The sequence below is a fragment of the Erithacus rubecula genome (genome assembly GCF_903797595.1).
Source record: "Erithacus rubecula genome assembly, chromosome: 6".
NCBI lineage: Eukaryota > Metazoa > Chordata > Aves > Passeriformes > Muscicapidae > Erithacus > Erithacus rubecula.
The window spans coordinates 1,387,236-1,413,261 of record NC_136688.1 but is presented as its reverse complement, the minus strand read 5'-3'; the positions used below and the strand labels follow the sequence as shown (position 1 = coordinate 1,413,261).

The window sequence follows — 26,026 nt, the reverse complement described above, 5'->3', positions numbered from 1 at the left end:
AGGCAGGATGAGTCCTTGGACAGTGTCCCTTTGTTGCTCCAGAGTCCAAGGGGAAATGCCTTCCTTTTCAGTGTGGAGAGCAGCAATTTTCACATCTTCTGTCTTTTTTGCAGCAGGTCTGTGATGTGACAGTAATACACTTAGCTCACCCACAGCAACGTTGCTGGGATTTTTTTTTTTAAATCCAGACTTCTGCAGAGGGAGGGGATATGAGCATTACATTAACAAGTCTGATGTGGCTGAGATTTACCATGAGCAGCAGAGCGAGGTTTGGGTAATTCAAGACCTTAATAAAGTTCTGCTGATCCAAACTGAAATCTTGTATTGCAACGTTTGGGTGTTTCTGTTTCTGTTGGGTTGTGTGGTGATTTCCCAGCATTGCACACACAATGCAGTGGTTGGCTCTGCATGGCTGAAGACTTGGTTGTGATGAATTCACTTGCCATGGCTGTTGAAGGGCTGGGTTTGGAGGTCTTCTGTGGACCTCTCTGCCAGCACTGCTCACTGTCCCCATCCCTCTAGGTTGCAGCTAGCTGGTGCTGCAGCTGCCAGGTCCATAAATCAGCAGCGTGCCCCTGAATATCTGCTGCATAACGACTGACTGATGCATATTCATGTTTGCTACAACATTGTGTCACCCTGCTAGTAATGTCTTGGTGAGAAGGAGAGCAGGGATAGGGTCCCAGTAGCTGCTTCATTTTATCTCCTCCTTTTGCTGTCACCTTGTCTTTGGCTCCCTAAGATACTCTCTTGCTTTTCTAAAATGTTTTCCCTAGCTGCTTCTCCCAGATGTACTAAAGCAAGCCCTGCAGGTTTGCTCTTTCCTGTGGTGCTTCCTTCCCCTCCATCCCTGCTCTGCTAATAAATCAAGGTGTGTGCCTGCAAAGGCCATGCAAGGACTACGTGAACATGGGAGGATGATCATTATGTTTGAGCATGTAAATTAAAAGGCTTACTAATAAAAAGAAACTCTGGAAATATCTGGTCTTGGCTGTTTCCTTGAGCTCTGTTTTTGAATGAGCTTTTATTGGTGTCCCATTGGGAATGAAAGGGTGAGAAGGAACTCAGTTTTAGTCCCTTATCTCAAAATGGATTGTCCCTCACCCACAACTCACCTGTGGAGAAGATGTTGTTGTACCTGTGCTGCTTTACCCTCTGTCTTGAAAAACGAGGAGGAAGAAAAGTGCTGTGCCATCTTTCCCTGAAAAAGATGAAATTTTGTAAGATATGATTAGCAGCCTGTGAAATACCACATGTGAGAGAGGATGGATGGGGATTGACACTGCTTTTTCTCTTTCAGTACAAGATCTTAAGTGCTGTCCAGGGAAGCTGGGGAAGCCAACTTGAGTACTAACAAAGTGTATCCCAAATTGGCCTGAGTCCAACACAACCAGGACTGTCCCTGCAGAGAGGGATCCCTCTCATTCCTGCTCTGTATTCCTTCTTCTAGGGGGGACTTGAACCATTCCCAGAGGAGAGGACCCTATTTCTCTGTGGAAGCTCATTAGCCATCCAGAGGGTGAGTGCCACATGGGCAGGAGCAGGCTCCTGCTGTCCCAGGATACTCATTTGTCTGCTTTTATGCTGCTGGCCAACAGCTTCCACCTTTTATCACCCAAACCCAATGCCACTGGCTGTCTGGAAATTTCTGCTGCAGGAGCTATAGTGCAGTAGAACATGTGCTGTGTGAACTGTTCCATTCCTGTAGACTAGAGTTCACCAATATTCTTACAAATCCTATTTTGCTCCTAAACTTGGCATTTTAAAAAAATCTCTTACCATTAAATGCTAAAAAAAAAAAAAAAAAATCAACAAAAAAACCCCCCTAAAAGTGTTATTAAAACAATTCTTTAAACTTCCCAGATACAACTACTGTTTTGTTATCCATGTGTTTGCTGGTAAAATTTAGGATAAAAAAGGCAAAAAAAAGGATTTAAAGCAAGCAGGAAGTTGAACAACCATACCTATTTTCATTGCAAATTCTTCTCAGTGAAAAGTGCTTGTATGCATTTCCTGAAACCAGTTTCCTAATTTTTCTTTGTCAACAGTTGTTTGGGAGGAATAAGGAAGGATAGAGAAGGGGAGGAGAACAAAAAGCTCATAGGGAGAGTGTTTCTTGACTCTGGGTACTTTTTTTGCTGTGCGTCAGTGGTGCTCATGTTGGGATTGGCCCTTATCTTAAGTGATGTATTTGACCACCTCATACCAGTGACTTCTCCCTTTCTTGTAGCTGGGCTTCAAGTGAGGCAAACAGCAGAGCCTGCCCCTCTTTCCCAGCCCTACCTGCATCTCTGGGTGCTTATCTGTGGATCAGAGCATCTGCTTCTCTGCAGGCTGCCTGTGCCTGTGACCCAATTGTGATTTCATCAGGATAATTGGAGAGCAGGGCCTCTCTTACAGCACTTTGTGCTTTCCCACTTGATGTACCCTGCCTCCCCAATTGTCTCTGTCTTGGGAAGCTGGGCTGGGGATGAGCTGCCAGCTCTGACAGCCCCCAACACAAAGACTCAGCAGGAGACCAACAGCTTTCCCATCCAAAACTTCTGCTGGGAGCTTTCTGTCTCAGGTGAAAACCCCAGATGGGAAATCACATTGCCTGAATTTAGTTCCCAGCTTTACCACCATTGCTGGCTTTGGGCCAGTCCCTTGGCTTGTTTGCATCCCCTTGCCTGTCTGCAGTGGGCAGGATGATGTTTCTGTTCATGCATGGCCACAACCTCCAGCTCTAGCACTGGGTGCTCCATCGCTTGCTGCTTGGTAGTAAGATCTGAATTTGTCCCTTCTTGTGCTGTTGCAGCAGAGCCAGGCAGCTGCAGATTGCCTGCAGCTGCTCCTTTGATCACCAAGAGGAGCAGGCAGAACATACCAGGTACCTTCAGAAACCAGCCTGGAGACAGCATCTCTTGTAATTCCACACCATTACTGGGCAGTGTTTCCCCCAAAGCTTGATATTCTCTAATAGCTGTAATTACAGACATCCACTCACTGGTGCTGCATACTCATCTGCTCCAAGTTTCTACTTCATTGCACCTTATATCTTGTGGGAAAATCAATACCATTTGGTACAGAGACTGGCAATTCAAGAGATGGTTGTGTACCACGTGTTTTAACACTTAACATTTACTGTCATCTATACTGTGGGTCTTGTTTTAAAGTTTCCTGGGTACCTGCCCATCTTTTTATATACTCAAGATACATCATGTTGCATTTCATGCATCCCATTAATGTTTATAGGTGGGATTTTAATGTAAAGGAAAGTTAAAAGTTGCTTCTTCTCTTGAGCTGTTGCACAAAGTAGCTTTTTTTTTTTCTGAAAATGGCTGGGAGGCCTGAGAGAAGTCTCTTTTCTGGGGTGAGGTGGAGGGTTGCCAGCCCAGGCAGGGAAATGTCTGCCTCTGAACCACCTGCTCAGCCCTGGGAGGCTGGAGAGGAGATGAAAGTGGAGGAGTCCTGGCAGTTTGCAGCCTTCTGCATCTTCACAGTGAGAGCTTTTCCTCCTTCACGCTGCTTTCCCACACATGTTGGTACATTCAACACTAGCTCCAAAGTCCTGACTGCAGGATGGAATTCAGGTTTTATTTAAGTGTCTCACATTGTCCTGACCTGCAGCATGGCCTCTTCATGCCTTTGTTATCCATCTTTACCAACTTTGAGACACAACTCCAGTCTCATCTTTCCTTATGCAGGTTACTTTTGCTCATGTGGAGCCTCAAAGAGCACTGAAGTGTTGGATCATAAATCACAAGTGTAATTTTAAAACTGTCTTCAGTTTTTTCATATCACTGCCCTTGCCAGATGCAGAGAACAGTGACTTTGGTGCTGGCACAGGTGGTCCCTCCCATTTGCATGTGATTTTTTTTTTTTTAAGGCTCTGTGTTCAGCAGTGGTGTGGGATGTATCATTTTCTTGCCTGTTTCTTTCACCCTTTCTGTGGGCTGGTAGCAACTAACCCACAGAGCAATGTGCTTTCCTTCTGTGGAAGTTAGCTTGGTTCTTCTGCAGAGATTGTGGTGGCATGAGTGACTTGGTATCAGGGAGACAATTAGAGGGGTGGTGTGGGAGATGAAGTCCCACCACAATTCTCAAGCATAACCCAGCACCTTCCAGAGTTTTCTGACTGTGCCCTGCTCCTCATGCCACATTCATGATGCTGGAGACATGGGCATGAGCAGTCCTGAGTTAAAAGTTTCTGAGATAATGGGCCTGCACAACTTTCTTCAGAAAATAGTGATTTTGGTGGCCTGTATTGGGTGTGGAGAGTGGGGTGTGTGGGCAATTCCTTCATCCAGAGGGAAGCTCTTGGGTAGCTGGTTTGTTCTCTGGGTTTATTGTGTTACTGACTTATTTAGGTTGTTTGCTATTTTGGGTAGTTATAGCTACCCAAAACTACCAGTTGTTTTTCTTGGAATAAGCTGGCAACAAAGAACTTTATTAAGAATAATTACTTTTTGGGAGGGAAAGCAAGAACAGTGTAGCTGCACTCCTTTACTGCCAACAGCAGGTGATTGCACAGCTTTGCCTTTTACTTAAATATCTGACAGCTGAAGCAGGAGCCAGGGAGCAGCTTTGCAGAGAATGATCCTGTCTTGTTTTCCTTTGTCCTTCCATATTTTCCCAAGCCCTTTGTGGTTGGATAGTCTCTGGCAGAAGGGTTGTGTTGCCAGAGGTGCTTTGGGTGGAAACTGTGAGGGCTGGGCCTGGTGCAGTGACCAGTCCATGTCTGTTCAAGACCTTGTGCAAAGCTGAGGCTTGCACATTGCTGCTGGGACATGTTTATAGCTGCTGTGGAGAGGCAGTCCTTCTCTTCCAGACCTGCCCTGCCTGCAGCTTTCTGCTGTTCTTCATCACAGGTTTCTCCCTGAATGTGCATCTGTATTTTGAGCCTCCTACATTGTCATTCTTTATGCCTTTTCTTCCTTTCCTCTGCAGCAATATTTTTGTGCTCAGTCCTTTGAGACAGGCTGCCTTTTCCTTCAGATCTTGAAGAATTAGCAGATAATGGAAGAAGCCATTCTGCTCCTTTTTGGCTTTTTTTCTTTTTTCCCCTCAGTAGAAGACATTTATTATCTCCAAGTCATCTCTCCAAAGCAGGGCCAGTATTTGCAACTTTTATTTTCTCTTTGTCATCCCTTTCTCTGTTTTCATCTGTGAGATGCACTGTCTGAATTTGCAGTTATACAGTCAGCAAGCCAACAACAGAGACAATTGGTTAGATTTGTAGCTCACTTGTTGATTTAAAAAGCAACAAGTATATTAAAATGAAGCATTGGGTAGGCTTAATAACAGAGCATCAGTTTACCAGCCTCAGTCCCCTTAATCTTTTGGGGGCTGAACAGGCCAAGAGAACATCAGCATTTTGGTTCTTGAGTGAAAACAAAAGGTGGCATTTCACACCACTGGAGAGACTCCTTCAGTCCCTCCACAGGCATGTTTGTGATGTTGATGACTGTCTTGTGCAAGAGCAAATGGAGGAGAGGAGACTGGACAGTCACTGGGGTAAGCCAACAAGGTTTGCTTTATCAGTGCTCAAAAATCACTGAGTAGGATTCCTGATAGGCGGGTGTGGATGGCTGCTGGTAAAAGACTGGGATGAGTGTTGTTCTCCTAGAGGACTGGAGACCGTGTCTGCCTGCAGGGCATCTCTGCTGAAGGGAAATAGAATCAAACACAGTGGCATTTGTGGTCATATGGCTACTGTGGACAGGGCTATGGAGGAAAGGGTGTGTGATGAGCCCAAAGAGATCTGCAGAGTTGAAGCTGACTTCTGATGCCTTTAAATGCAGAAACTCCCAGGGGGCAGGTGCAGTGAATGCTCAATAATGAACACTTGTAAAACTTCTGGCATGGCTGGCCTTAATACAGTAGTGTTGTGCAAAAATCTGTCTCCTGACTTGTCTAGTTGGCTTGGTGTCTGTCATGGGAGAGAAACAAAGTGATGGGAGGAAACAGGAGACACAGACAAAATTCCTTCAGTTACTCTGTTGGAAGGATGTCAGAGGCTCCCTTGTGGTGAATATGTTGGAAATTCACTGTGTATCCCTTCTGCTTGAAGGATGAGTTCTTGTTGAAACTGTGCTGGTGAGGTGGGATGTACTGATGGGGCCGAGCCCCTTGAGTTCCTTACCTCTGCTTCATAGTCAAGTCTCCCCAACCTCCAGGCTAGAGAATAGGGACCATGAAGATCAGGTTGTTTTTTGCAGGACACAGCTGGATCTCTGGGTAACACCTGTAGCCTTGATGCTCAGACCTATTTTAGGTCTTAGTCCCATGACATCTGCCAAGCATCTTGGTCCCTGTGTCTGCAGGCAGGGCCTCCCTGCTGCCACCCAGCATGTGCAGGCAGGGGAGGTGGTGTGCCCTCTGCCCTCACCCACGCCTCCATCCCCTCCCTGTGAGACAAAGGTGGGATGTTGGTGTCCACCAGGGCTGGGTGCTCGCTCTCCTCGCTTCCTGCACAAGGCTGGCAGATGGCTCCTGTTTGCTGGAGCTGTGTGGCTCTGGCTACTGGGCTGGGAGCAGCTGCAGCTGCCAGGCGGAAGCGCTCGGCGAGGCTTTCCTAGACAGCTTTGAACGGGAGCCAGGAGCCCTCTGCTACAGGAGAAAATCCACGAGGTCGGGAAATACGGCAGCAGCTCCGGCTCCGCGCTGGGGCTGTTGGCTTGGCACCCGGATCCCAGCCCTCCTCATCCACACTGTGCTCCTGGAACTTCTCCTTGGTGTCTCTCTCAGCTGTTGCTTGACAGTCCTGTGTGTGGCTTTTGAGGGGGTGTAGTAGTGGAGTGCTGCAGAGGTGATAAATTTGCATAGGGGAAACACTAGACGGTGACCTGGATGAGACTTTCAGATCTTGAAGAGCTTGATGGTAGAAGCATTGTTCCTGCTCTGTGTGGGACTGGGAAGCTGTGCTTTTGTTTCTCTCTGTTATTCTGTGGTCAGCTGTGTGTGGGCTCTGTGTTGGCTGCTGAGCAATAGAAACTAGAAATCCTTACATCAGGAGTGGCTTTCACAACCACTAGCAGGCTGTAAACCTCCATCCGGTGTGTCACCAGCATGAAAACTGGGGAGTCTGTTACCAACTCTGTGACAGGAGCCCGACTCTCTCTTCCCTACATCTGTTTTATAGGAAGTCAGAAACATTGCTTTTGGGATGCTTGTTGCTTGAACCAGTCCCCATGGTGATATTCTTGTGGCACTGAGGGACAGCCACCCCTGTGTTGAAACTGTGGGTGCACCAAAGAGCAGCCTTGCTCTTCCCATGTTCAGGAGCAAAAAGTGTGATGGGGGAATTTATGAGATGGTGTTGATAAGCTTAAGGATAGGTCCAGTTACTCAACTCTGTGGCAAAATCTGGCCATATGGAAATCCCTGCTTTCCCTGCAGCCTTTGGCTGGGCTGCTTCTTCTGTGGGATTTGCCCATGCTCTGGTGTGCAGTTGGGTCTGTACACTGCCCGTGAGGAGCTTGCACTGGAGAAAGGAAGAGAGCTCCCCTGAGCATTGATTTTAGCCCAGATTTTAGTTAATTCAGGCAGCTCTCATGCCCAGAGCTGTCCATCATTCCCCATGCCCTCGCTCTGCATTAGGACGTGGTTTGCAGCAATGGTATGGAGCAGGTAGGCTGGACCTGCCCTCCTTTGCAAGCTGCAGCATCTCTCCTGCCACTGCAGGGGTGAGGATGGCAGAGCAGTGGAGTTAGCTGAGGTGACAGCACCTTCGAGGGGTGGTGCCAGTGAGTGAACACCAACATTGCAGAGCTCTTGTATGTAAACTGCCCATGTGTGGGCCACAAGCAATTTCCCTGCCTCCTGGGGGGGGCGGGGACAAGAAGATGTGGGTTTGTGTTTCTGTGGAAGAGCCAGATTTTAAAACTGTGTGCTAAGGTGGTGATGTGAAGGGCTTGCTGGTGTGTGGCTGTCCCTCTACTGTGCAATGGAGCTTGGAGGGGGGAGACATGCAAGCTGACGTGGGTGACCACCTTGTCCCCCTCCTGCTGCAGTGTGCACCATAAAGCTGCTATAGCTGTGTGGGCTGGGGGTCTTACAAAGCAGTAGGCAATGCCTTCCACTGGGGTGGTCTTGAGGGACAACCCCCTCCTAGAGAACTTATGGGGTCTTCTCCCCATATTGAGTCAAAGCTTTTCTCACTGTCTTAGCAAGTCCTACAGGCCTGGGCAGTTGTGCAGTTTTCCTTTGTGGCAACTGCTTCATCATCAGCATCAGATGCAGAGCAAAGTCCATGTGTTTTGCTGGGGGTTGCAGATCTCCCTGCTCTGTAATGAAAGGTGGGAGCTGGTCACAGTGTTTCTTCAGACCCCCAGGGCCCCTCTGTGTTCAATTGTGAAGCTGTTTGCTGAAGGAGCAATTCCCCCAGGACAGCTGAGTTGGTCAGTCAGCATTTGCTCCTCAGTCCCCTTTTCATCCTGTCTCTTCCCAGAGAGATCAGAAGCCTGGGGTGGAGATCTCCTTGTCCCTGAGAAGCAGTGCATGTGAGAACATCATACACATGAGGGCATGCATTAGTGGAGCAGAGTAAAGTGTGTGCACAGGCAATTAGTGAGATCACTTAGATTCTCTCCTGTAGCCTTCCTTTCAGTCTACAACTCCTATCTGGCTGCCAGAACAGAGGCACATTGGACTTTCAGGGGAAGCAGTGTCACTTATAGGTAGGCACCTAGAGTATGACATTATTTGCACTTCATTTTCCCCCACCATCACCACTTTTCTATTGCTTCTCCAGCACAGCAAACCAGAGGTCCTGCTTGGCATCATATTTGTTACCTGGTTCTCTTTTGCTTCTTTGCCCTTCTTTAGGATTCTGGGTGCTGAGAAGGGCATGAGCTTTATTTGACTTTCTACTTTTAAGACAGTGGCTCAAGAAAGGGCTTTGGCAAGAAGTGTTTGTGTCTGATTGCTCCCTGCTCGAGAGGGAGATGGAACTGTCTGGGTGGTTTAGGGTTGCAGTCAGGTGGGGATTGAAGGCAGAAAGTTTTGGCCTCCTTGCCCTTAGATCTTTGCTGTGCTAGGAAATGCATCAGCTGTGGTCTGGGTCTAGTGTAGCCTTTGCTGTCACAGTTTGTAGCAGCTTCCAGAGTTTAGGAGCAGAGCTGGTAAGCCTGGGGAGGAGGGTGGAGTGATTTAACTGTCTGGGGTGGGAGGGTGGAGGAGGGGGTTCTAATCCCTGTGAACACTGACAGGTGTCTGACAAGAGGAACTATGAGTTTGTCTTCCTGCTACCTGCTGCATTTTGGGTGGCTACCCCAGAGCTTGCAGATGGTGGCTGAGAATGAGTATCTGACCCTGGAGTGACTTTCAGTGGGCAGGCCTGCAGTCCAATGAGGGTGGATTTCTATTTAAACCTTTGGGGTTTTGTAATCTTCCTGAGTTAGTTCCTCTTTCTCAACAGACTTGGAGCAGAAATTTAAGGGAGGAGCTGGGGGGATGTGAATCTTCTGCAGCTGAAGGGCCATGGGAGGTACACAGAACTGCAAAAGTGTGGTTTGCTCATTGTGACCCTTATCATCGTCAGCCAGCACCTTTTGTGACAGCATCTCTTTTCCCCCTGTTGAATGTGCCAAATTGAACTCAGGGAGCAGGGATGCCCCTTCTGGAGTCCTCCCTCTCATGATAGCAGCACTGTTATCTGGAGGGCAGGCACAGGGTGTGGATGTGCCACCGTCTCTACCGTGTGGTTTGAGGTTTAACACAGCCTTGAGGGTGAAGACATGGAAGTAACAGCATATTTGGGCAGGGCTGCACTTTTTTCCCTGTTCTCCTGGGAATTGACATCCCAACCTTGTTGGCCAAGTGTTTCAAATCTATCTAAAGATCGTCAACTGGAGATTAGGTAAATTGGGGACAGTGCTGAGCACTTCTGCAAAATCAAAGTTCTTAAACTGCTTAGTTTAGGAGTTGATGTATACAGCCTGTACCACTTGATTTCTCGTCAGTAATGCTCTCCTACCTCTTGAAGTTTGCTCAAGGAGCCTGTGAAGTTTGGATCCAGATGGTCAGGCTGAAGGATTACAACAGACCACAGGATAAACTGAGTTTTTGTATTTGGTTTGGTGAATTATTTTGTCCATTTTAAAGTAACCTCTCTTAGCTTAGTGACCATGTTTGTCCTTGCAGGTGGTGGTGCTCCTGGAAGTCCTGAGCTGGGGTCAGCTGGAAGATGACTGAATACAAGCTGGTGGTGGTGGGAGCAGGTGGTGTTGGGAAGAGTGCTTTGACAATACAGCTCATTCAGAACCACTTTGTTGATGAATATGACCCCACGATAGAGGTAAGTGGCTCTGGGCATGGGGTCAGTCTGTCTGCTTGTTTTCCTCTTGCTTTTTCACCTTGTCTCCAACCCAGAGCATGCTCAGTTTGGTCTCAAGTCTGAACTTGAGCAGGGATGTTCCTCTGCTTTGCAGAGCTGTTCTGAGTCACTGTGTGTGTGTGTGTTCAGAGGTCGCAGTGACCGACTTAACATCTCCTGCAGAAGGATAGTGGTGTCTGCTGAAGAGAGGTGACATGGGAGGCAGCAGAGATAGGCAGAGCAGGGCAGGGGCTGAGAGGCAGCACAAAAGTCTTCCTTTCTGATGAGATGACAACCTAGGGAGGGATTAAAGGTTTAGAATTGAAGAGCCATTTTGTGCTTGTGCTTCCATTTCTCCTCCTGTGAAATCAGAGTAAATGTATTGACTTTTTCTCAGGATGTTTTGAGCTTTACTGATGAAATAGGTTTTATCAGAGCTTGGTTGTATTATGTATGTCTTGCAGTTTGAGCAAGCATGCTGAGCAGCTGAACTGCTGTGGATCCCAGAGTGCTGCCTCTGCTTCTTCACAAGGAGTTGAAGGGTGATGTGTGTGCCTTGGTGTGGATGGCAGCACTGGCCTGTCTAGCTCAGCACCCTGCTTGAAGAAACAGTCAGGCACCCTGTGGTCCTCACAGCATGTATGGGGGTGGATGGGGATCCAGTCTTCAATATCCATTATTTTCTTTAATTTTTCAAAAATATATTCCATTTTCCATCTGCTTTCACCATAGTTAGTGGTGTGCTAATTAGCCCTGCATGACTTACACCTTTGTTGGGTGAGATGCAGACAGCAGCCACTGTTCTGCATGAGGAGTCAAGTCCACCCTGGGAATGCAAATTGCAGCTCTGTCATGCCTCTTGGACAATAACCTCCCTGTCTGCAGTCCTGAAGGATTCTCTACCAGATGTGTATAAATGCAGCTGTGGTTGCTGCAGTTATTATTATTATTATTATAATGGCTAAAGGTCCCAGCTGGGATGAGAAATCTATTCTGGTAGGTGTTGTATGTGTAGTCCCCACCCTGAAGAGCTTACAACTTATATAAACAAGCAAGACAAGGCTTGGTAGAAAGGCAGAAATAGTCTTACAATCCTACAGATGGGAAGGAGAGAAAGCACTTAAAAAGCACGTGCTATTACATCATTTGGCCAAGGTCACCTAGAAAGTCCATGGCAGAGACTGGAATTTAATTTAGGGCTCCTGAGTCTCCTTGCTTATGGATGCAATTGCTTTGTCCCCAGCTCCTCTCTCCTCATGTGGCTTTCCCCAGTAGTATAGTATACTTTTCTCAGAAACCCATTCCAGGTTGTATTTGGCAAAAGAGCTGCTCATGGAGAGCAACCTCCCTGAGGAGACATCTTCATGGATGCATCCTCTCTTGGACCTTAGGTGGGCAGAGGCAACTCTTACCCAGTGATGTGTTGGATTTTGGCATCCTGTGTTTTTTGTCTCTGGCTGCTCCAGCATGTACCCTGCAGGGAATTTTCTCCATGTAAACAGGCAGCAGGGAATGTAAACCTTGCATGGCATTTCTCAGCACACCCTCCTCACCCTATCCACAGTGCTCTGGGAGACGCCTGCTCTCTCCTCCACTGTTCACTCCAGCCCCATTCTGTTCTCCTCTTCCAAAAGCTGCCACAAGTTGCTCTTCAGCCCTCTCACCCTTGGTACTTTTCCACCTGAGGGTACCACCAGCGTTGATGCCTTTGCAGCTCCCTTGGTTGTACCTTGCTTCCCCTGGCCAACTACTGATTCATTGCAGGGTGATTCCTGTTAATTATGCTTCATTTTATGGGGACTTAAGAGACAGAGAGCTACCTGCCAGCCATCCAAATGTGACCAACAAACCGCCTTCCTGTGACTAAGCTGCTTTGGATCATGCCCAGGAGCTGACTATGACTGTTCAGCCAGCTAACAAGCAGCACAGCAATACTGAAACGAGCAGGATAAAAGGGGAGAAAAGAAGAATGTGCACAGAGCAAAGGCGTTTCCAGTCACCCACATGGATTGAGTGCAGGCTGTGCTGCAAAGGGGGGTTCAAGCACATTGGGGTGCACTGAGAAGGTGTTCCCCAGAGCAGGAGAGATGGAAGTTTGTCCCATCTGGGGCATAGACCCTAATGGGGTATCTGCTTCCTTCCTACCCTCCTGATTATCCAGTGCAAACATTTGGCTGTTTAACTCAATGCTGTCCACCCCACTACAGCACACTCTCACAGACCAGCTCTTGGGCTGCCAAGGAACCTTAGGGCCTTTGTTTTGGGAACAGGAGGGCCAAGACAGTGAGGAAAGGTATGCCACTGACATTGTCCTATGGTGAATAAGCAGTGATGGAATAGAGTTTCACTGTGTTGGGAAATTCTTCGGTTCATCTTCCAGTTCTTAGCAGCTAGCTAGTAATGGGCTTTCCAACCCTCTGGTCATCTCCTGACTGTAGTGCTTAGCAAATGGGCCTCTTGGCCTGGTCCCTCAGCACAGCTGGGATGCTCCCAGCATCCACCTGGGATCTTGAGTCTCAACCCCAAACAGATGTTGTTTCTGCTGCCTGGTACTTCACAGCTGCATTCCCGTCTGCTCAGGGTGAGGTGGGATGTGCAGGGCTGCAGAGGAGTGCTGAGGCTGTAGGGTGCTGGTGTGGGCTGGTGGCAGCTAGCCCTGCAGTGGCAGGCATGTCACCTGGTTGTGGGGCAGGGACAGCTCAGCTGCCATCCTGAGCTTCCTGGGGAGGGGGAGGTGGAATGAAGCTGTACACAAAGCATTGATGGGGAGAGCTTGTCCCCTTCCTTTGCAAAGCATCCTCTGCAAGATTGTTTTATGTCTCTGTCTTATAAGCCAGCTAGCTGGCCTACGGGTAGCCTGTTGATGATCTGAGCTGAGTTGTGGGATCTCTTCTGTGTTAGCATGCTGGGTGCTGGTGAAACATCCTGGAACTGGGAACTTGGCAAATAACTGTTGAACATGTGTGCCAAGAGGCTGGTCCTCTGTCCCAAGTCAAGGTGCAGAGGTAGGAGGATGCTTTGTGGGACAGAGGAGGCACTCAGGTCCCCTTGCACAAAGGAGGCTCCAGATACATTATTGATTAGAAATGGGAGCACATTTCTGCAAGGCAGCCTGCCAGTTGCCTTCAGAGCAGTTGGCTGAAAGCCAGCCTTTCACTCCATGCTTATTCTCGATGGGTCAGCAGTCCAGTTTTTGGGAAGGCACAGCTGAGAAGGTCGTGGCAGAGCAGATCTCATCTCTGATTTCACAGCTCTCTCTGCAAGGTGAGGAAAGACTTTAATTAGCCCTAGCAAATGACGTTGTAATGAGCCAGAGGATATAGGCTGTGCTTGCCTGCCATGTTGGCCCCATTCCCTTTCTGTGCTGCTGCTGGTCCTGTTGGTGACCTTTGCTGTGTCGGCTGTTTGTCTGCAGACCTGCAAAGCTCATCTGATAACATTGTTGTGGTCGTTAGAAGAGCAGCCGACATTTGAATTAATTTTAAACTGCAGCCATAGCCTCTGGAGTGGCTGCAAAGCACTGTGTGGTTGTACTGCTGACGTGTACCTTTCTTGTACCTTTCATTTTGGCTTCCTTCTCTTGCTGAGGGTTCAGGAGGCTGCACTCTCCACAGGGGATGGCTGTTGGAGAGGGATGTCCTCCGTGCAGGGGCTGCCCCACAGCATCCCTGCTGATGAGACTGAGCACAGAGAGAAGCATAATGGGGAGGAGCAGTGCTTTGAGGAGCCTGTCATGAAAATGAAACCTTTTGGGAGATGCTCTGGGTGATTTCCAGACCTTCTCACATCTATGATAAGTTGTGATTGCCTTTGCTGCAGGGAAAACCCCCAACTTCAAAGGACCTGCCTGGATAGTTCTTAACCTCTTCAGGAGCCCTCTGGGCACAGACTGGTTATGGGAAACACCCTGTTCGCAGTGTGATTTTTTTTTTCTTTTTCTTTTTTTTTTTCTCATGTTTAAAGAAAAGGTTTACTATGAAACTCAGTCTGAAACCTTCCTGATAGCAATACTGCCTCTGGTGCCTGATTTGAGATGCATTGGAGGCACTAGATTTCCAGGTTATCTTAAATACTTTCCAGCCCTACAGATCACAGATAGTGATTGGAAGCCCTGGCTGGCCAGAGCTCCTTTCCTGAGTGTCCTTCCTCTTCCAGAAGAAGTAATTAGACCTGAGATTAAACAATGCTTAGGAAATACTTGGCTACACAGTGTGGTAGAGATGAAACTGCACCTGGTCTGCCAGAGGCAGGACTGGGAATGGGGAGAGCAAGCTGGGAGCTGTCTTCTCTGTGGTTCTGACAAGGAGAAACCTGCCTTGGCTGCTCCCTTTTTCCTTTGTTTTTTTTATTTTTCCTCTCCCTCCCATTTTTAAAACAGATTAAGTTGTCTCTTTAATGAAAGTTGAACACAGGCAGAGCATAACCTGGCATCATCCCAGGGATGTACTCGCTGCATCCCTTTGTTTAGCTAGATCCAAGCCCTCCCTTAATGCTCCTTCCTTTCCCTCTCCTGGCCTGCAGGATTCCTACAGAAAGCAAGTAGTCATCGATGGAGAGACTTGTTTGTTAGACATCTTGGACACTGCAGGGCAGGAGGAGTACAGTGCCATGAGAGACCAGTACATGAGGACGGGGGAAGGATTCCTGTGTGTCTTCGCCATCAACAACACCAAGTCCTTTGAAGATATTCACCAGTACAGGTCAGTATCCTGGGAAGGGCCCTTTCCCTCTTGCCTTGTGCAGAGGGGAGGCCTTGCTGCTGTACTCTCCTGCCCACCCTTTTAGATCAGGCCCCATGGTGGAAACCCAGACTGCCAGCAAAGACAATTAGCTCAAGTGGCCATTCCCCAGGGAAGAGATGGAGCAGGCGGCTAATGTCAGTGACTCCAATAAAACCCTTCCGAAGGGATTGCTTGTGGCCTTTGGGGACCTGGTAATGTAATGTTGAAGTGTTTATGGTGACTAAAGAGAGAGCTGATCCTGTATGACCCCCTCCCTTCCCTCCCTAATTAGTGGAATTGCTTTGTTAGCGCGATCGATCTCAGTGACTTCTGCTGGCCCTGCTGGGAGAGGAGGCTGGGAAGCACAGGGAGAGCTGCTTGCCCTGCTGTCCACTCTCACGACCAGGCTGTGGTCTGCCAGCTGCACACATGTCTGGAGAGACAGTCCTGCCCCACTGGAGCTTGGTTTCAACCAGGGCAAGGATGGGGCAGAAGGGGAATCAGGGCTCCAGTGAGGTGATCTGCCCAAGAAGATGGATGGGGAAGCAGTGACAAAGCAGGGTCCCTGTCGCAGTACTCATCTGAATTCTCCTCTCCGTTGATGTCTCCCCTGCAGAGCTGAAGAGTCAAGGGATGATGTAAATACAGCAGGGATCTTCCCTGTTTATCCTGATGCTACCTTAGGGAGGATCACTCTGCTTGTGCCTTTTCTGAGGCTTGGCTGCAATGGGAGGCATTTGCAGAGAGATGGCTCTGCCTGTCCCTGATCTGTCCACTGCCTACAAGAGACTGTATCCCAGTCCCTCATTGTAGACCAGGGTCCCAGTAATCCTGTTCTGAGGACAGGCACATCCCTTCCTTGCTCTGTAGTCAGAGGTGCTTCTCAGGGCGCTGAGATGTTTCAGTCTCATCCAAGAGGCTGTTCATTGTAATAGCTGCACAGGTGCAGCTATTCTTTTAGCTGATCCAAAGGAGAAAGGATGAGATTTTCCTAAAGCACCTGAGGGATTGAGCAGTATTCCTCCTTGTGTTGGGGCTGGTGCCTGTGAATTGTTTGTAGGATGGCTCAATTTCAAGCCATCATGATGTAAATCACTGGCTTTCATCTCCTTTAGCCTGTGCTCTTTGTGTTTGCACTTTTAAAAGAATATTCCCCAGAGAAATGGCTCTCCCTGGTTAGTAACCATTTGGAGGTATCTCTTTTCAGCTAAGTGTAGCGTGCACTAAATTTAGTACTTGCATTTGCTGATGAGGATGTTACACAGAACATTTAAATAGCTTTATGGCATAGCATGCATGTAGTCAGATTTCATTTCTATGTTCTACTACATTAGAAAAAGATGATTGATTCTTTTGTGTGTGATAAACGTCCAGCTGCCTTTGGATGGAGATTTGCACTTAGTTAAAATGCAGAAATTGGCATCTTAAATCTTTTATTTGTTAAATTAAAACCATGTTAAATGCTCTGGACCCATGAGCAAAAAAAAAAAAAGCTGTTTTGCATCTAAAGTTAAATGATTTATTAAGCAAAGGAAGTTATTATCTATCAGAAGGGAATTGAATGGACTGTTTGTGGTCATAATGGCCTTCAAGATTTTTAGAAGTGGAGATCTCATCCTCGCCCACCTAGTTTTAGATCCAATGTTGGAATGAAGAAGTGAGCATTACAGCTTTTTTAGTTCCCAGTTGGTTTCTCAACTTTGAGTGACCTGAACTAAACTGAAAGGGAGCAAATACTGCCTCTGCATCTGCAGAAAAGGTTACAGCTGCCAAAAGCTGCTTTATCAACTCAGCAAATTCTGGTTGCAGGTGATTTTGTATTTTTTCCCCCTATTTGCAGGGGAATTACTTGATCTAAAACGTTGGAAATAGCACAGGTAACTGCTAGAGAATTCATTTTTATTTAACTTAAATTATCTTAAGCTCATGTCTTAATATAGATTGTCATAATTCAAGTTGTTTTGTAAATAGCTGCATTTAAAGAGCAAAAGTATGTTTAGTTTTCATTTCCAGAACTGCCCTAATTGTTTTGCTGTTTACTCACTTGTGTGCAGTAATAATTTACATTTTCCTGAAAGCTCAACACAAGGCTCTCAACAGGAGCGGGGGGTAGCTGTCAAATCTTAACAAAGAAACTGGTGGGGAGTGTTCTGGATCTGCCCCATCACTTCTTCACAAATCCTCCTCTTGCAGGGAGCAGATCAAGAGGGTGAAAGACTCAGATGATGTTCCCATGGTGCTGGTGGGGAATAAATGTGACCTCCCTGCGCGGACAGTGGAGACCCGGCAAGCGCAGGACCTGGCCCGGAGCTACGGGATCCCCTACATAGAAACGTCTGCCAAAACCAGACAGGTAGGAGGAGACTTTTAAACAAAATGCTTTTTCCTTTCTTTCCTCCATTGCTGCCCTGGAGGAGCAGGAACGGGCAGGCACCACCTTGCAGACAGATGGGTGTTAGGGCTGGGCTTAGTTGCTTCCTCAAGGCTAAATGCTCCCTCACTGTGTTCCTTCCCCAGTCCAAGCTTGAGCCTGCCATCACCAGATGTGCATGATCATGCTGTGGCAGCAGTGAAGAGAAGATGCCTTCTCAAGGCTCTCTCCAAGGCTCTGGAATAACCTCCATAGTCACTGCAGGTCAGCTAAGCTCAGGTCACTTGGCTAACCTCATCCATGGTCTATTTTGGCAGACCTGCAGGCAGAATATACCCGTGCTGGAAGGACCATGTGGAGCTCACAGAGCACAGAGGTGGAAATGGAACTGACACCTTCAGTGGTCTAGTGGTGGCTTTTTTCTTGGGTGGTAGACATCATTCAGACTGCTGAGAGTTGATGAATCTCAGGGACTTCAGAGCTCCTTATCCTCATGGTTGCTCATTCAATCTTGCTCTCCATTTGAGGGCCACACTCAGGTCCTTGTTAGTCTTCCCAGCTTGGTGCTGTACCTTTATCTCTGCAATCTGCACTGCTGGACAGTGCTAGGGACATCTTGCTGGGGAGCAGAGCCCTCTCCTCTCTCCACTGTCCCTCCTCAGAGTCTGCTTCAAGCCATGCTTTTCCCCAGGGCGTTGAAGATGCCTTCTACACCTTGGTGCGGGAGATCCGGCAGCATAAGCTGCGCAAGCTGAATCCCCCGGATGAGAGCGGCCCCGGCTGCATGAACTGTAAATGTGTGGTATCGTGACTACGGTAAGTGCTGGAAGCAGGGCTTGGGATGCAGTGGGGGAATGCTGGAAGCATTCCAGCATTAGTGCATGCAGATGCACTAACCTGCAAACAAATGCAGCAGGATCAATTTCAGCAGCAGTTTTTTTTTTCATTAAATGCCTTTAGGATTGAAATGGCGTTTTTCTGTCAAAACATAGGTAAGTCAAAATCCTCACTTTCTGAGGAAATGTGTGGCAGGAAAGGATTGTTTACTTTTCCCCCTCATTTTGTGCAACAAAGTTCTATACAACTGAATTTTTTTAAAAGCATGTTTTGTTGTGCTTCTTCCCATGCTGCTGCTTCTGAAAGAGGAATTAAGCTGATGTTGAAGGTGTTCTGATCACTGCATGCTCAGCAGACTGGCTCTAGAAGGGTTCAGATGAAGAGCTGGCTGGGTGCATTGCTTCCTAATGCACTCAGATAGATTGCCTCATCCTAAAGCTTTACAGCAGACCTGTCTTGCTATAAAAGTCCTGTGTTCCTCTGAAGAGTTTTCCCCATTAGATAAATCCCCTGGGATATTTGGAACTGATGCAATGTTGAGAATTAGCCATAAGGGGGCTGTTTGCTTTTATAAATTGTGTGTGCTGGAGCCAGAAACGGTGTTTTTCAGATTGTTTATGTTCACTTGCCTGTTTTTCTTTCCTCGTTTGTTTTTTGTTTTTTGTTGGTGTTTTTTGTTTTTGTTTTTTTTTTTTTTTAATTATGAGTTTATTTAAAGCACTGCTGGATAGCAGTCAGGGAGAGTTCCTATTATTGTCCCTGCATGTGCTGGCTGGCCTTATGTGAAAGACCTGGGAATACCTGTCTGCATAACCAACTCCTTCCATGGCAGAAATTTAGAGAGGGGTAACTAGGGAGGAGTCCACCAAGGAGATCTATCTCTAAGGACATGTGGGAGTGGGACAAAAACATGCATGAACATTGCCCTTAATGTCTTTTGGGGAGTCTCCCTAGCACCTGGACTGGCCCATCACCCCTTTAAATAACTGCTGGAGTCTTAAAGAGAAGTGCACTGTACCCAGAGATGGTGTTAAGAGGGTCTTGTGAAGGTGGGGATGGACAGCAGGTTTCCTCTGTTTTTTGAGCTAGAGGCCATGAGCACAGCAGAGCTCTTCCTCCTGTCCCCCACTCCCAAGGGAAAAAACCCAACAAAACAGTGCTGGCAACTTTTGCTTCCTATGAGCAAACACCCTCCCCAGAACCCCACCCCTCCGCTCCCAGCTGAGGCATGTGAAGTCGGCTGGGGGCCGAGCTGAATGTTGTGCCCAGCACACTTATCACTGCTAAGGGAGATTTTCCAGATGTTTGTGTCCTCCAGATGTTCAGGAGTATTTCCTCCGGATGGGGATATGAGCTCAAGGCTTGTTTCCTGCTCTGGCTCACAGCTGACAGCATGGGCTTGGCAGGCACTGCTACTCCCCTACAACTGCCAGGAGCCCAGTCCTTGTCACAGCCTGGTGGCAGCACCAGCTTGGGCAAGAAGGGCTGGTAAAGGGTCACTTGGAAACATTCCTCTCTGTTAAGAGAGGAATCCCTGCGAGTTGCCTATGTCTTTTTCTGCTCAGACAGAAACTGGAAAACAGACATCCTGGCTTAATCTAGCTGCAGTGCCCAAGAGCAGAGAGGGAGGAACATCAAGGCACAAAAGGAGAAACGAGGCAAAGACATGCTGGGATTTGGGGAGGAGTGGGTGTGTAGCCAACAAAATTTGACTGCATTTGCCCTGGACTCATTTTGTGGTTCCCATCATCCCTGGAGGAGGTGAAAGGATCTTGCCAAACAGTGCCCCTTCCCACAAGGAGGTTCAGAAAGAGGCCGCAGGTCTGGTGAGGTGCCCAAAGCTCACCCATCACTCCACCGACTCCAAGACTTGTTCCCTTCAGCAGATGTGCAGATGCTTTGCTGAGCCAGGCTCACACCTCTAAGACCCATGTAGCCTTTTGCTTTTGCTCTGTGGGCACTAACAGGGTCATCCCAAAACAGGAGGGGTGAGTACTGGGAAGAGCCCTGCTTGTTCTGACAGAGAATGGGTGCTCATGAGCGTCCTCTTCTGTTTCAGCTGTCTGGACTGTGTCTTGGCGAGGTTCCCACTGTGCAGTGCGCAAGGAAAGAGGTGAAGCAAAGGAAGAAGCAAATGCATTCGGAGGAAGAGGACAGGGAGCATGAGGCCCTCCAAGGACTATCTCACACTTCATCCAAGCCTGCAGCAAACAACTTTTTTTTTTTTAAATCCCCATCCCCTCATCCTTTGGCCTCCTCCCACCCCGGCAACTGTACAAAGCCACAGATTGAATCACAGTAAATTATTATTTGATCGTCTCAACAAATCACCTTGATGGCTGTGTCCTCCTTCCAGAGGCTGCTGCTGCTGGTGCTCCAGAAGGATCACTGGTGTGATGGCGGGGAGGAAAGAGTGCTGAGATTTGCTCTCCACAGACCAAAGTCATGCTGTAGATCATGGAGGTGATTGGGGTGGGAGAGACAACCTCTCAGGGCAGGACAGCTTGTCTCTGTCTCTAGCAAGTCTTTGTTATGTCCTCCCCAGCGCACCTGAAACTCTGCAGGCCCCAAGTTTTGGTAAAGTGGAAGAGTGTCACCAGTCCAGGCCTGTCCTTGGCACCCCTTGAGTGCTTTGCTTTCAGCCTAGTCCTTGTGGGATCTATGGCCTCAGATGCAATGCCTGGAAGGGAAGAAGATTCAGGGAGGACATTCGAGAGCTGGGTTCACCTCAGTAGTTTGTTGCTTCCCTGACTCCCTTCCTGTCATCTTTCTGGCACAAGACATCCATCACATGTTGTGCTCTAGAGGTAGAATTAGGACTTTGTGGTACCTTCCAGCTATGCTAGCACCTGTATAGCACATACACCTTGGGCTGCTCCAGTATGTACAGGTAAGCAAACCCTTGTCTGCCCTGTGCACAGCTTCCTTACTGGAGAGCATGTCAAGACGCTGCAGAAGCTGTCTGGCTGCTCAGTAACTAAGACTAAAGGATTCAGGCTTCTAGTCCTTGGGTTTAGAGTGGGTTAGAGTGTTTTGGATAAGGGCTAATCTGTTGGGAACCCTGTCTTTGCTTAGCTCTGCTCCTTTGGGGTTTTTGACTAAGGTCTGACCTATGTGCCTTTCACTTGCAACCCCAAGACAAGGCATTGCAGTCAGTACAGCAGGTGGCTTGGTATTCACTGTCTTTCCCTCTTCCAAGCTATTGCACAGGCTAATTTAGGTGGCATCCAGAATTAGGAGCATCAAAGGGGGAAGATGATCCAGTGGAGTGTGGCAGGGAGCTGTTCTGCATGGGCTAGCCCAGGCCTGAAGAGGGACTGGATTTGGCAGCCAAGGTTGGTTTGGGTTTGGAGCAGTGAGGGCGGCGTGAGTCACATGCCTCGTATGGAAAAACCAGTACAGAAACCCTGGTCATCCCCAGCACAAAGGCACAGCCCACCCAGGGCTTCCCAGCATCCATCCAAGCAACCTCCCATCCCACTCCCCATCCTCCATGCTGCCCATCAGGCAGCAGCAGAATTAAAGCAGAATTCAGCTCCCATGCTCCTCGAGGGTGCTGCCTTTGCTTTTGGCCTGGGCAAGAGGGGACTTGTGCTAATGGCTTGCTTTCTGTAAATGCCTATTTTGAACTGCTGTAGGGCACAACCCTCACCCTGGCTGCAGCTGCCTGGCACCCTGTTCCTGCAGAAGGGCTGATACCAGCTGGAGTGGGAGAACTTGCCAAAGGGGAGAGTGCTCTGCCTGTAGCTGGGTGTGCTGTTTTCAGCAGCATCTGTCCCTGTGCTGGAGGGTTGCTGAAGGTGCTGAACCTGATGTTACAGGGTGGGATTGGATCAGAAATGCCCAGAAAACCTCCCACTCTGAGTTGTTTCAAGTGTGAAGCCTGGGATTTGTTCCTAAAGTTGGCCTCTTGTGCATAACTGGCCGCAGGACAGGGTACTTTGTCCTTCTAGAAGATGACTTGGGGGCCCTTGATTGGTGGTGTTACTGCACTAGGAACCTGGTGGTCTTCATCTGCAGTAGAACTTATTCCCTTCTTCTAAAGGATGGGATAAATCTAGCTGGAGACCTTCAGAGAAGTAACACACTGGCACTCTCTCAAGGCCTGGATGGTTCTAACCACTGAGAATCTCTCATTTCTGGCTGGGAAACAAATGCCATAGTCAAGCACTGGAAGCTGAGTTCAAGAAGCTGAGGAGCACCAGGGCCGAGGTGTTTTCAGGGCAGGCAATAGCTGCAGTTCCAAGAAACTGGCACATTGTGAACAGCACTGGCCAGAATACAAATCACTTAGAAGAGTTCGGTGAGGAGCAAGAAGCTGAAGTAAGAGCATCTCCCTTTCAGAGAGGTTTCTGCACTCAGGGTAAAGTTTTCAAGCTTGTCAAACAGTCCTGGTCAGTGACAGACCATCACAGGAGCTGCTTAGCTTTTTGCTGTAATTAGAATGTCACAAGAAATCCAGACACAGGTCATTGTTCAAGTCCATGCTAAAAGTTGGAGGTAGGTTAGGAGCAAAAGGAGGTGCTAAAATCTTGACACCACAGGTCTTCTCCAAAAGCCACGTTTCAATTGTGTATTAATGCCGTACTGCATCTTTGTTCCAGGAGGAAAATCATCAACAGATCAAGATGCATCAGCTGTGATCTGTGGTTTTTGCTGTTGGCAAAAAACAGATTGCATCACTTCTCTCAGGTGGAGTTTTTACTTTTGATTTGGCTTTTTCACTTGCTGCCTTGGTGCTGATGATTTGGGGACAGGACATCATCATGCTAACCCCTGACAGGCAGGAGCACATGAGCTCACAATGCTAGCTGAACTTCTCGAGTCTTAAAGTAATACCAGGATTACAGTTTCACTGGAGTGAATTCAGGTTTATAAATTGAGGGGTTTGGAGTTGATTTTCCCCATAGTTATTCAAGGCACATTTGTTCTAGAAGTACTGGGACTGGAAGATGGAATTTTCAGACACTACAGTTGTTTCCCTTATGATAAGGAGTTTGTTTTGTGTGTTTGTGTACCTAAGTTCTGCCTCAAAGGCACAAGCTCAGGTGAGCAGAATGTACAGTTATGTTGATTATTGCACAGCCAAAGCTGGAAAAGAATCACAGGGGTGAGTTTTTTTCTCTATTTGTGTACATCAGCTCATCTCTGGCTGTTGTGATCTCTTCAGCTGGTCATGCAAAGCTGAACTAAACCTGTGCTGTGCTGTGGATCTCCAGCCAGTGAGGAAACCAGCCCTGAGAAGGCTTCAGTCAGCATCCTACTGATTATGTTGAGACTTCATATGCCATGATGGAGGAGTGCCACCTTTGAACCTGTACTTAAATGATGGAATAGCTGACAAGGTCTCTTCTAGTCTGATCAGGTCCAGATGTCTCAGGACAGACATATAGCACATGTTCTTCTCTCCCATCATTCAAGTGCCCTACACCCTGTTCAGAGGGGTTGGGGCACCAGAGACATCACAGCTGAGTCAACTGCCAGAATTGCTTACAAGTCCTTAAAGATGCTGATCAAGTGAGTAAACAGATCTCCTGCCTTTTGATCTATGAGGGTTTCCACTGTCATTCTCCTAAGCTAGCAGAGAGGGTGACTCCAAAGCAGGTGAGGGCATGGTGCTTGCTGAGGGCTTTGGCAAAGACCTGGGTTGTGCAGGATCTGGCAGCAATGACTCAGTGCTGGAGTGAGACCTGAGATGCTTGGGGCAGCTGAATGAAAGGCTGAGTTTTACAGAGCAGCCTTGGCTACATGCTGGCCTCATCTTCCTCACCTGCAGAGTGGTTGAGTAGAGGAGCAGACCAGGTTTCTCTTCTGGACTACAGCCACTGCTGCAACCCTTTCCAGCCTAAGCAGTACTTCTGTATCACTTCTTACCTTCACCATAAAGGTAAGCAAAGCCACTTGAGAACCAGCTTCCCCAAGCCTGAGGTTATCTAAGTCTGTAGGCTTAGATGTGCCAGGAGCAGGGCTCTGATGTGAGGCCAGGCTGAGTGGCCTTCAGGGCACCAGAGTGGCCCAGGCTCTTAACTGGAAGAGGGGCTTGTGATACTGCATCCCATGTAGCCACAGGTACCTCTAAGGGAGCTCATACCAGTTTTGAACAAAATCAGAAGTTTCTTCGTTTACCTTTCTCTCTGTCTTAGGAGGAGACTGTTTTACTGTGTGGAAGAATAGCCAGGCTTTGTGACTCAAATCCCTTGGACGCATGTCCTTGTGTGTGCCTTCTAAGTCTTCTCCATTCCCACCTTGGGCTCTTTTGTAACTGCTCCCAGTAAGGATCCCTGTGGAATGGGTCCACCTGCTGTCTCCTGGTGAGATGTTTTAGCTGTAGTTTGGTTGTCTCCTGCACTGTCCTGGTGCCCACATCCTTGTAGGTGAAGAGGATGCTGATGCATGCCCTGTGGGCCTCCTCAGATGCTCAGGCAGTAGGAGAGATGGTTTGGGAAGCAGTCAGATGTGCCTCTTTAAACTAACTGCCAGGCTGTTATTTTCTCCATATGCTGCTTTTTACTTGGGGATGTGCTGCAGGAAGGAGATGACATTGCACAGAGGATGGTGTGACAGCCACCATCCTGGCCACCAGCAATTGGTGGATAGGGGAAGAGGCAGATAGGCCTGGCCCCATGTGCAACTCCTTTGCTCTTGCAAAGGTTGAGTCCAGGGTCTGTAGCTTAGGAGAGCCAAGGTATCCCTAGCAGGGGCTGCTGGGACTGGGGGTGCCCTTGCTCTGCTCCCCAAATCCCATCCACCACTGCCACGTGAGCACGAGAGCAGCATGCTGCTCCTACAGCAGCACTGCCATGGCAGCAGGACACAGCAGCACATGAGCAGCACAGCAAGCCCAAGAGGAGGAATGCTCCCAGGCCCAGCCAAACTCCAACTGTCCTACCAAACTGGCTGGGGCAGAAACCTGCCAGACACAGCACACCCATCTCTCTCCCCTTGCTGTATCCTGGGAGCAGAGCCTAAACCAGCATAAAGCCTTGCTCCCTCCCTCAGTTTGGCTCTGCTCCAGGCTCCACTTAGCATCAATTATTCAGTGCTGACTGGCTGAAGCCCTGTGGAGGCACGCAGGGGTTGATGAGCTTTCCATGTTGTGGGAGATGGGCAGGGATGGTGATGAGCACAGCAGGGCCTGGCAGAGAGCCAGTGAGCAGCAAGGACAAACATGGTCTCCTGCCTGACCCAGCTCCTGGTGCTGCTGGTTTGGTGCTCCTGAGCTAGGAAGGACAGGAGGCACAGGGGAGCTGCCAGGGCACCAGAGCTGAGCACAGCTTGGAGAGTTTGCAGTTCTGCCTTGGGGACCAGCCCTGGGAGCTGGAGAGCTGCTGTGATGACAGCAGTGGTTCAACCAGGAAAAGGGGGATAGATAATATGACAAATACCAGCTGCCTCAGTACCATCTATGGCATTCATTTGCTGCTGGTCCCAATGCTGTCCAGCAAGGGGTTATCTGTAACCTTGGGCTTTGGGATTGTCCTGCTCTTTGTCCCCTTTGAGCAGCACCCAGCCCTGGGGGGCATAGGAGGGGGCAAGGGGGACTGCTGGAATGACAGAGAGGCTGTCTACCCTCCCATCCCCTGAGGGACACAAGTGCCTCCTGTGCTGACACCTCCCTGCTGCAGGGAGCATGCCATGTCCTGATGCTCCAGGCAGCAGCTGGAGGCTGGACACCAGGTATGGCTTATGTTCACCCTGAGGTCCTACACTGCTCTGGTAAGAGCAGAGAGGTAAAGTCTTAGGCTTACCTGTGAGCAAGTCCCAGGAGTGGTCTCCCCCTGGGAAGGACTTGCTGCAGTG

At 48.5% G+C, this 26,026-nt stretch overlaps 1 protein-coding gene across 2 annotated transcripts in view; it reads left to right on the top strand.

Annotated features, from left to right (window-relative positions):
• The window catches only part of HRAS (HRas proto-oncogene, GTPase), a 39,639-nt gene extending 19,086 nt beyond the window's left edge, over positions 1-20,553 (top strand). Inside the window, exons 1-6 of one of the 2 annotated variants that reach the window (XM_079310030.1) lie at positions 1,412-1,519; positions 10,126-10,279; positions 14,819-14,997; positions 17,212-17,371; positions 18,081-18,205; positions 20,286-20,553. In XM_079310030.1, coding sequence (XP_079166156.1) covers positions 10,169-10,279; positions 14,819-14,997; positions 17,212-17,371; positions 18,081-18,200 — 570 coding nt within the window. In that variant the 5' untranslated portion in view covers positions 1,412-1,519; positions 10,126-10,168 and the 3' untranslated portion in view covers positions 18,201-18,205; positions 20,286-20,553. Of the gene's footprint in view, positions 1-1,411; positions 1,520-10,125; positions 10,280-14,818; positions 14,998-17,211; positions 17,372-18,080; positions 18,206-20,285 lie in introns of those variants that run through there. The other variant, XM_079310029.1, reaches the window with a different exon arrangement.
• The last annotated feature ends 5,473 nt before the right edge of the window (positions 20,554-26,026 follow it).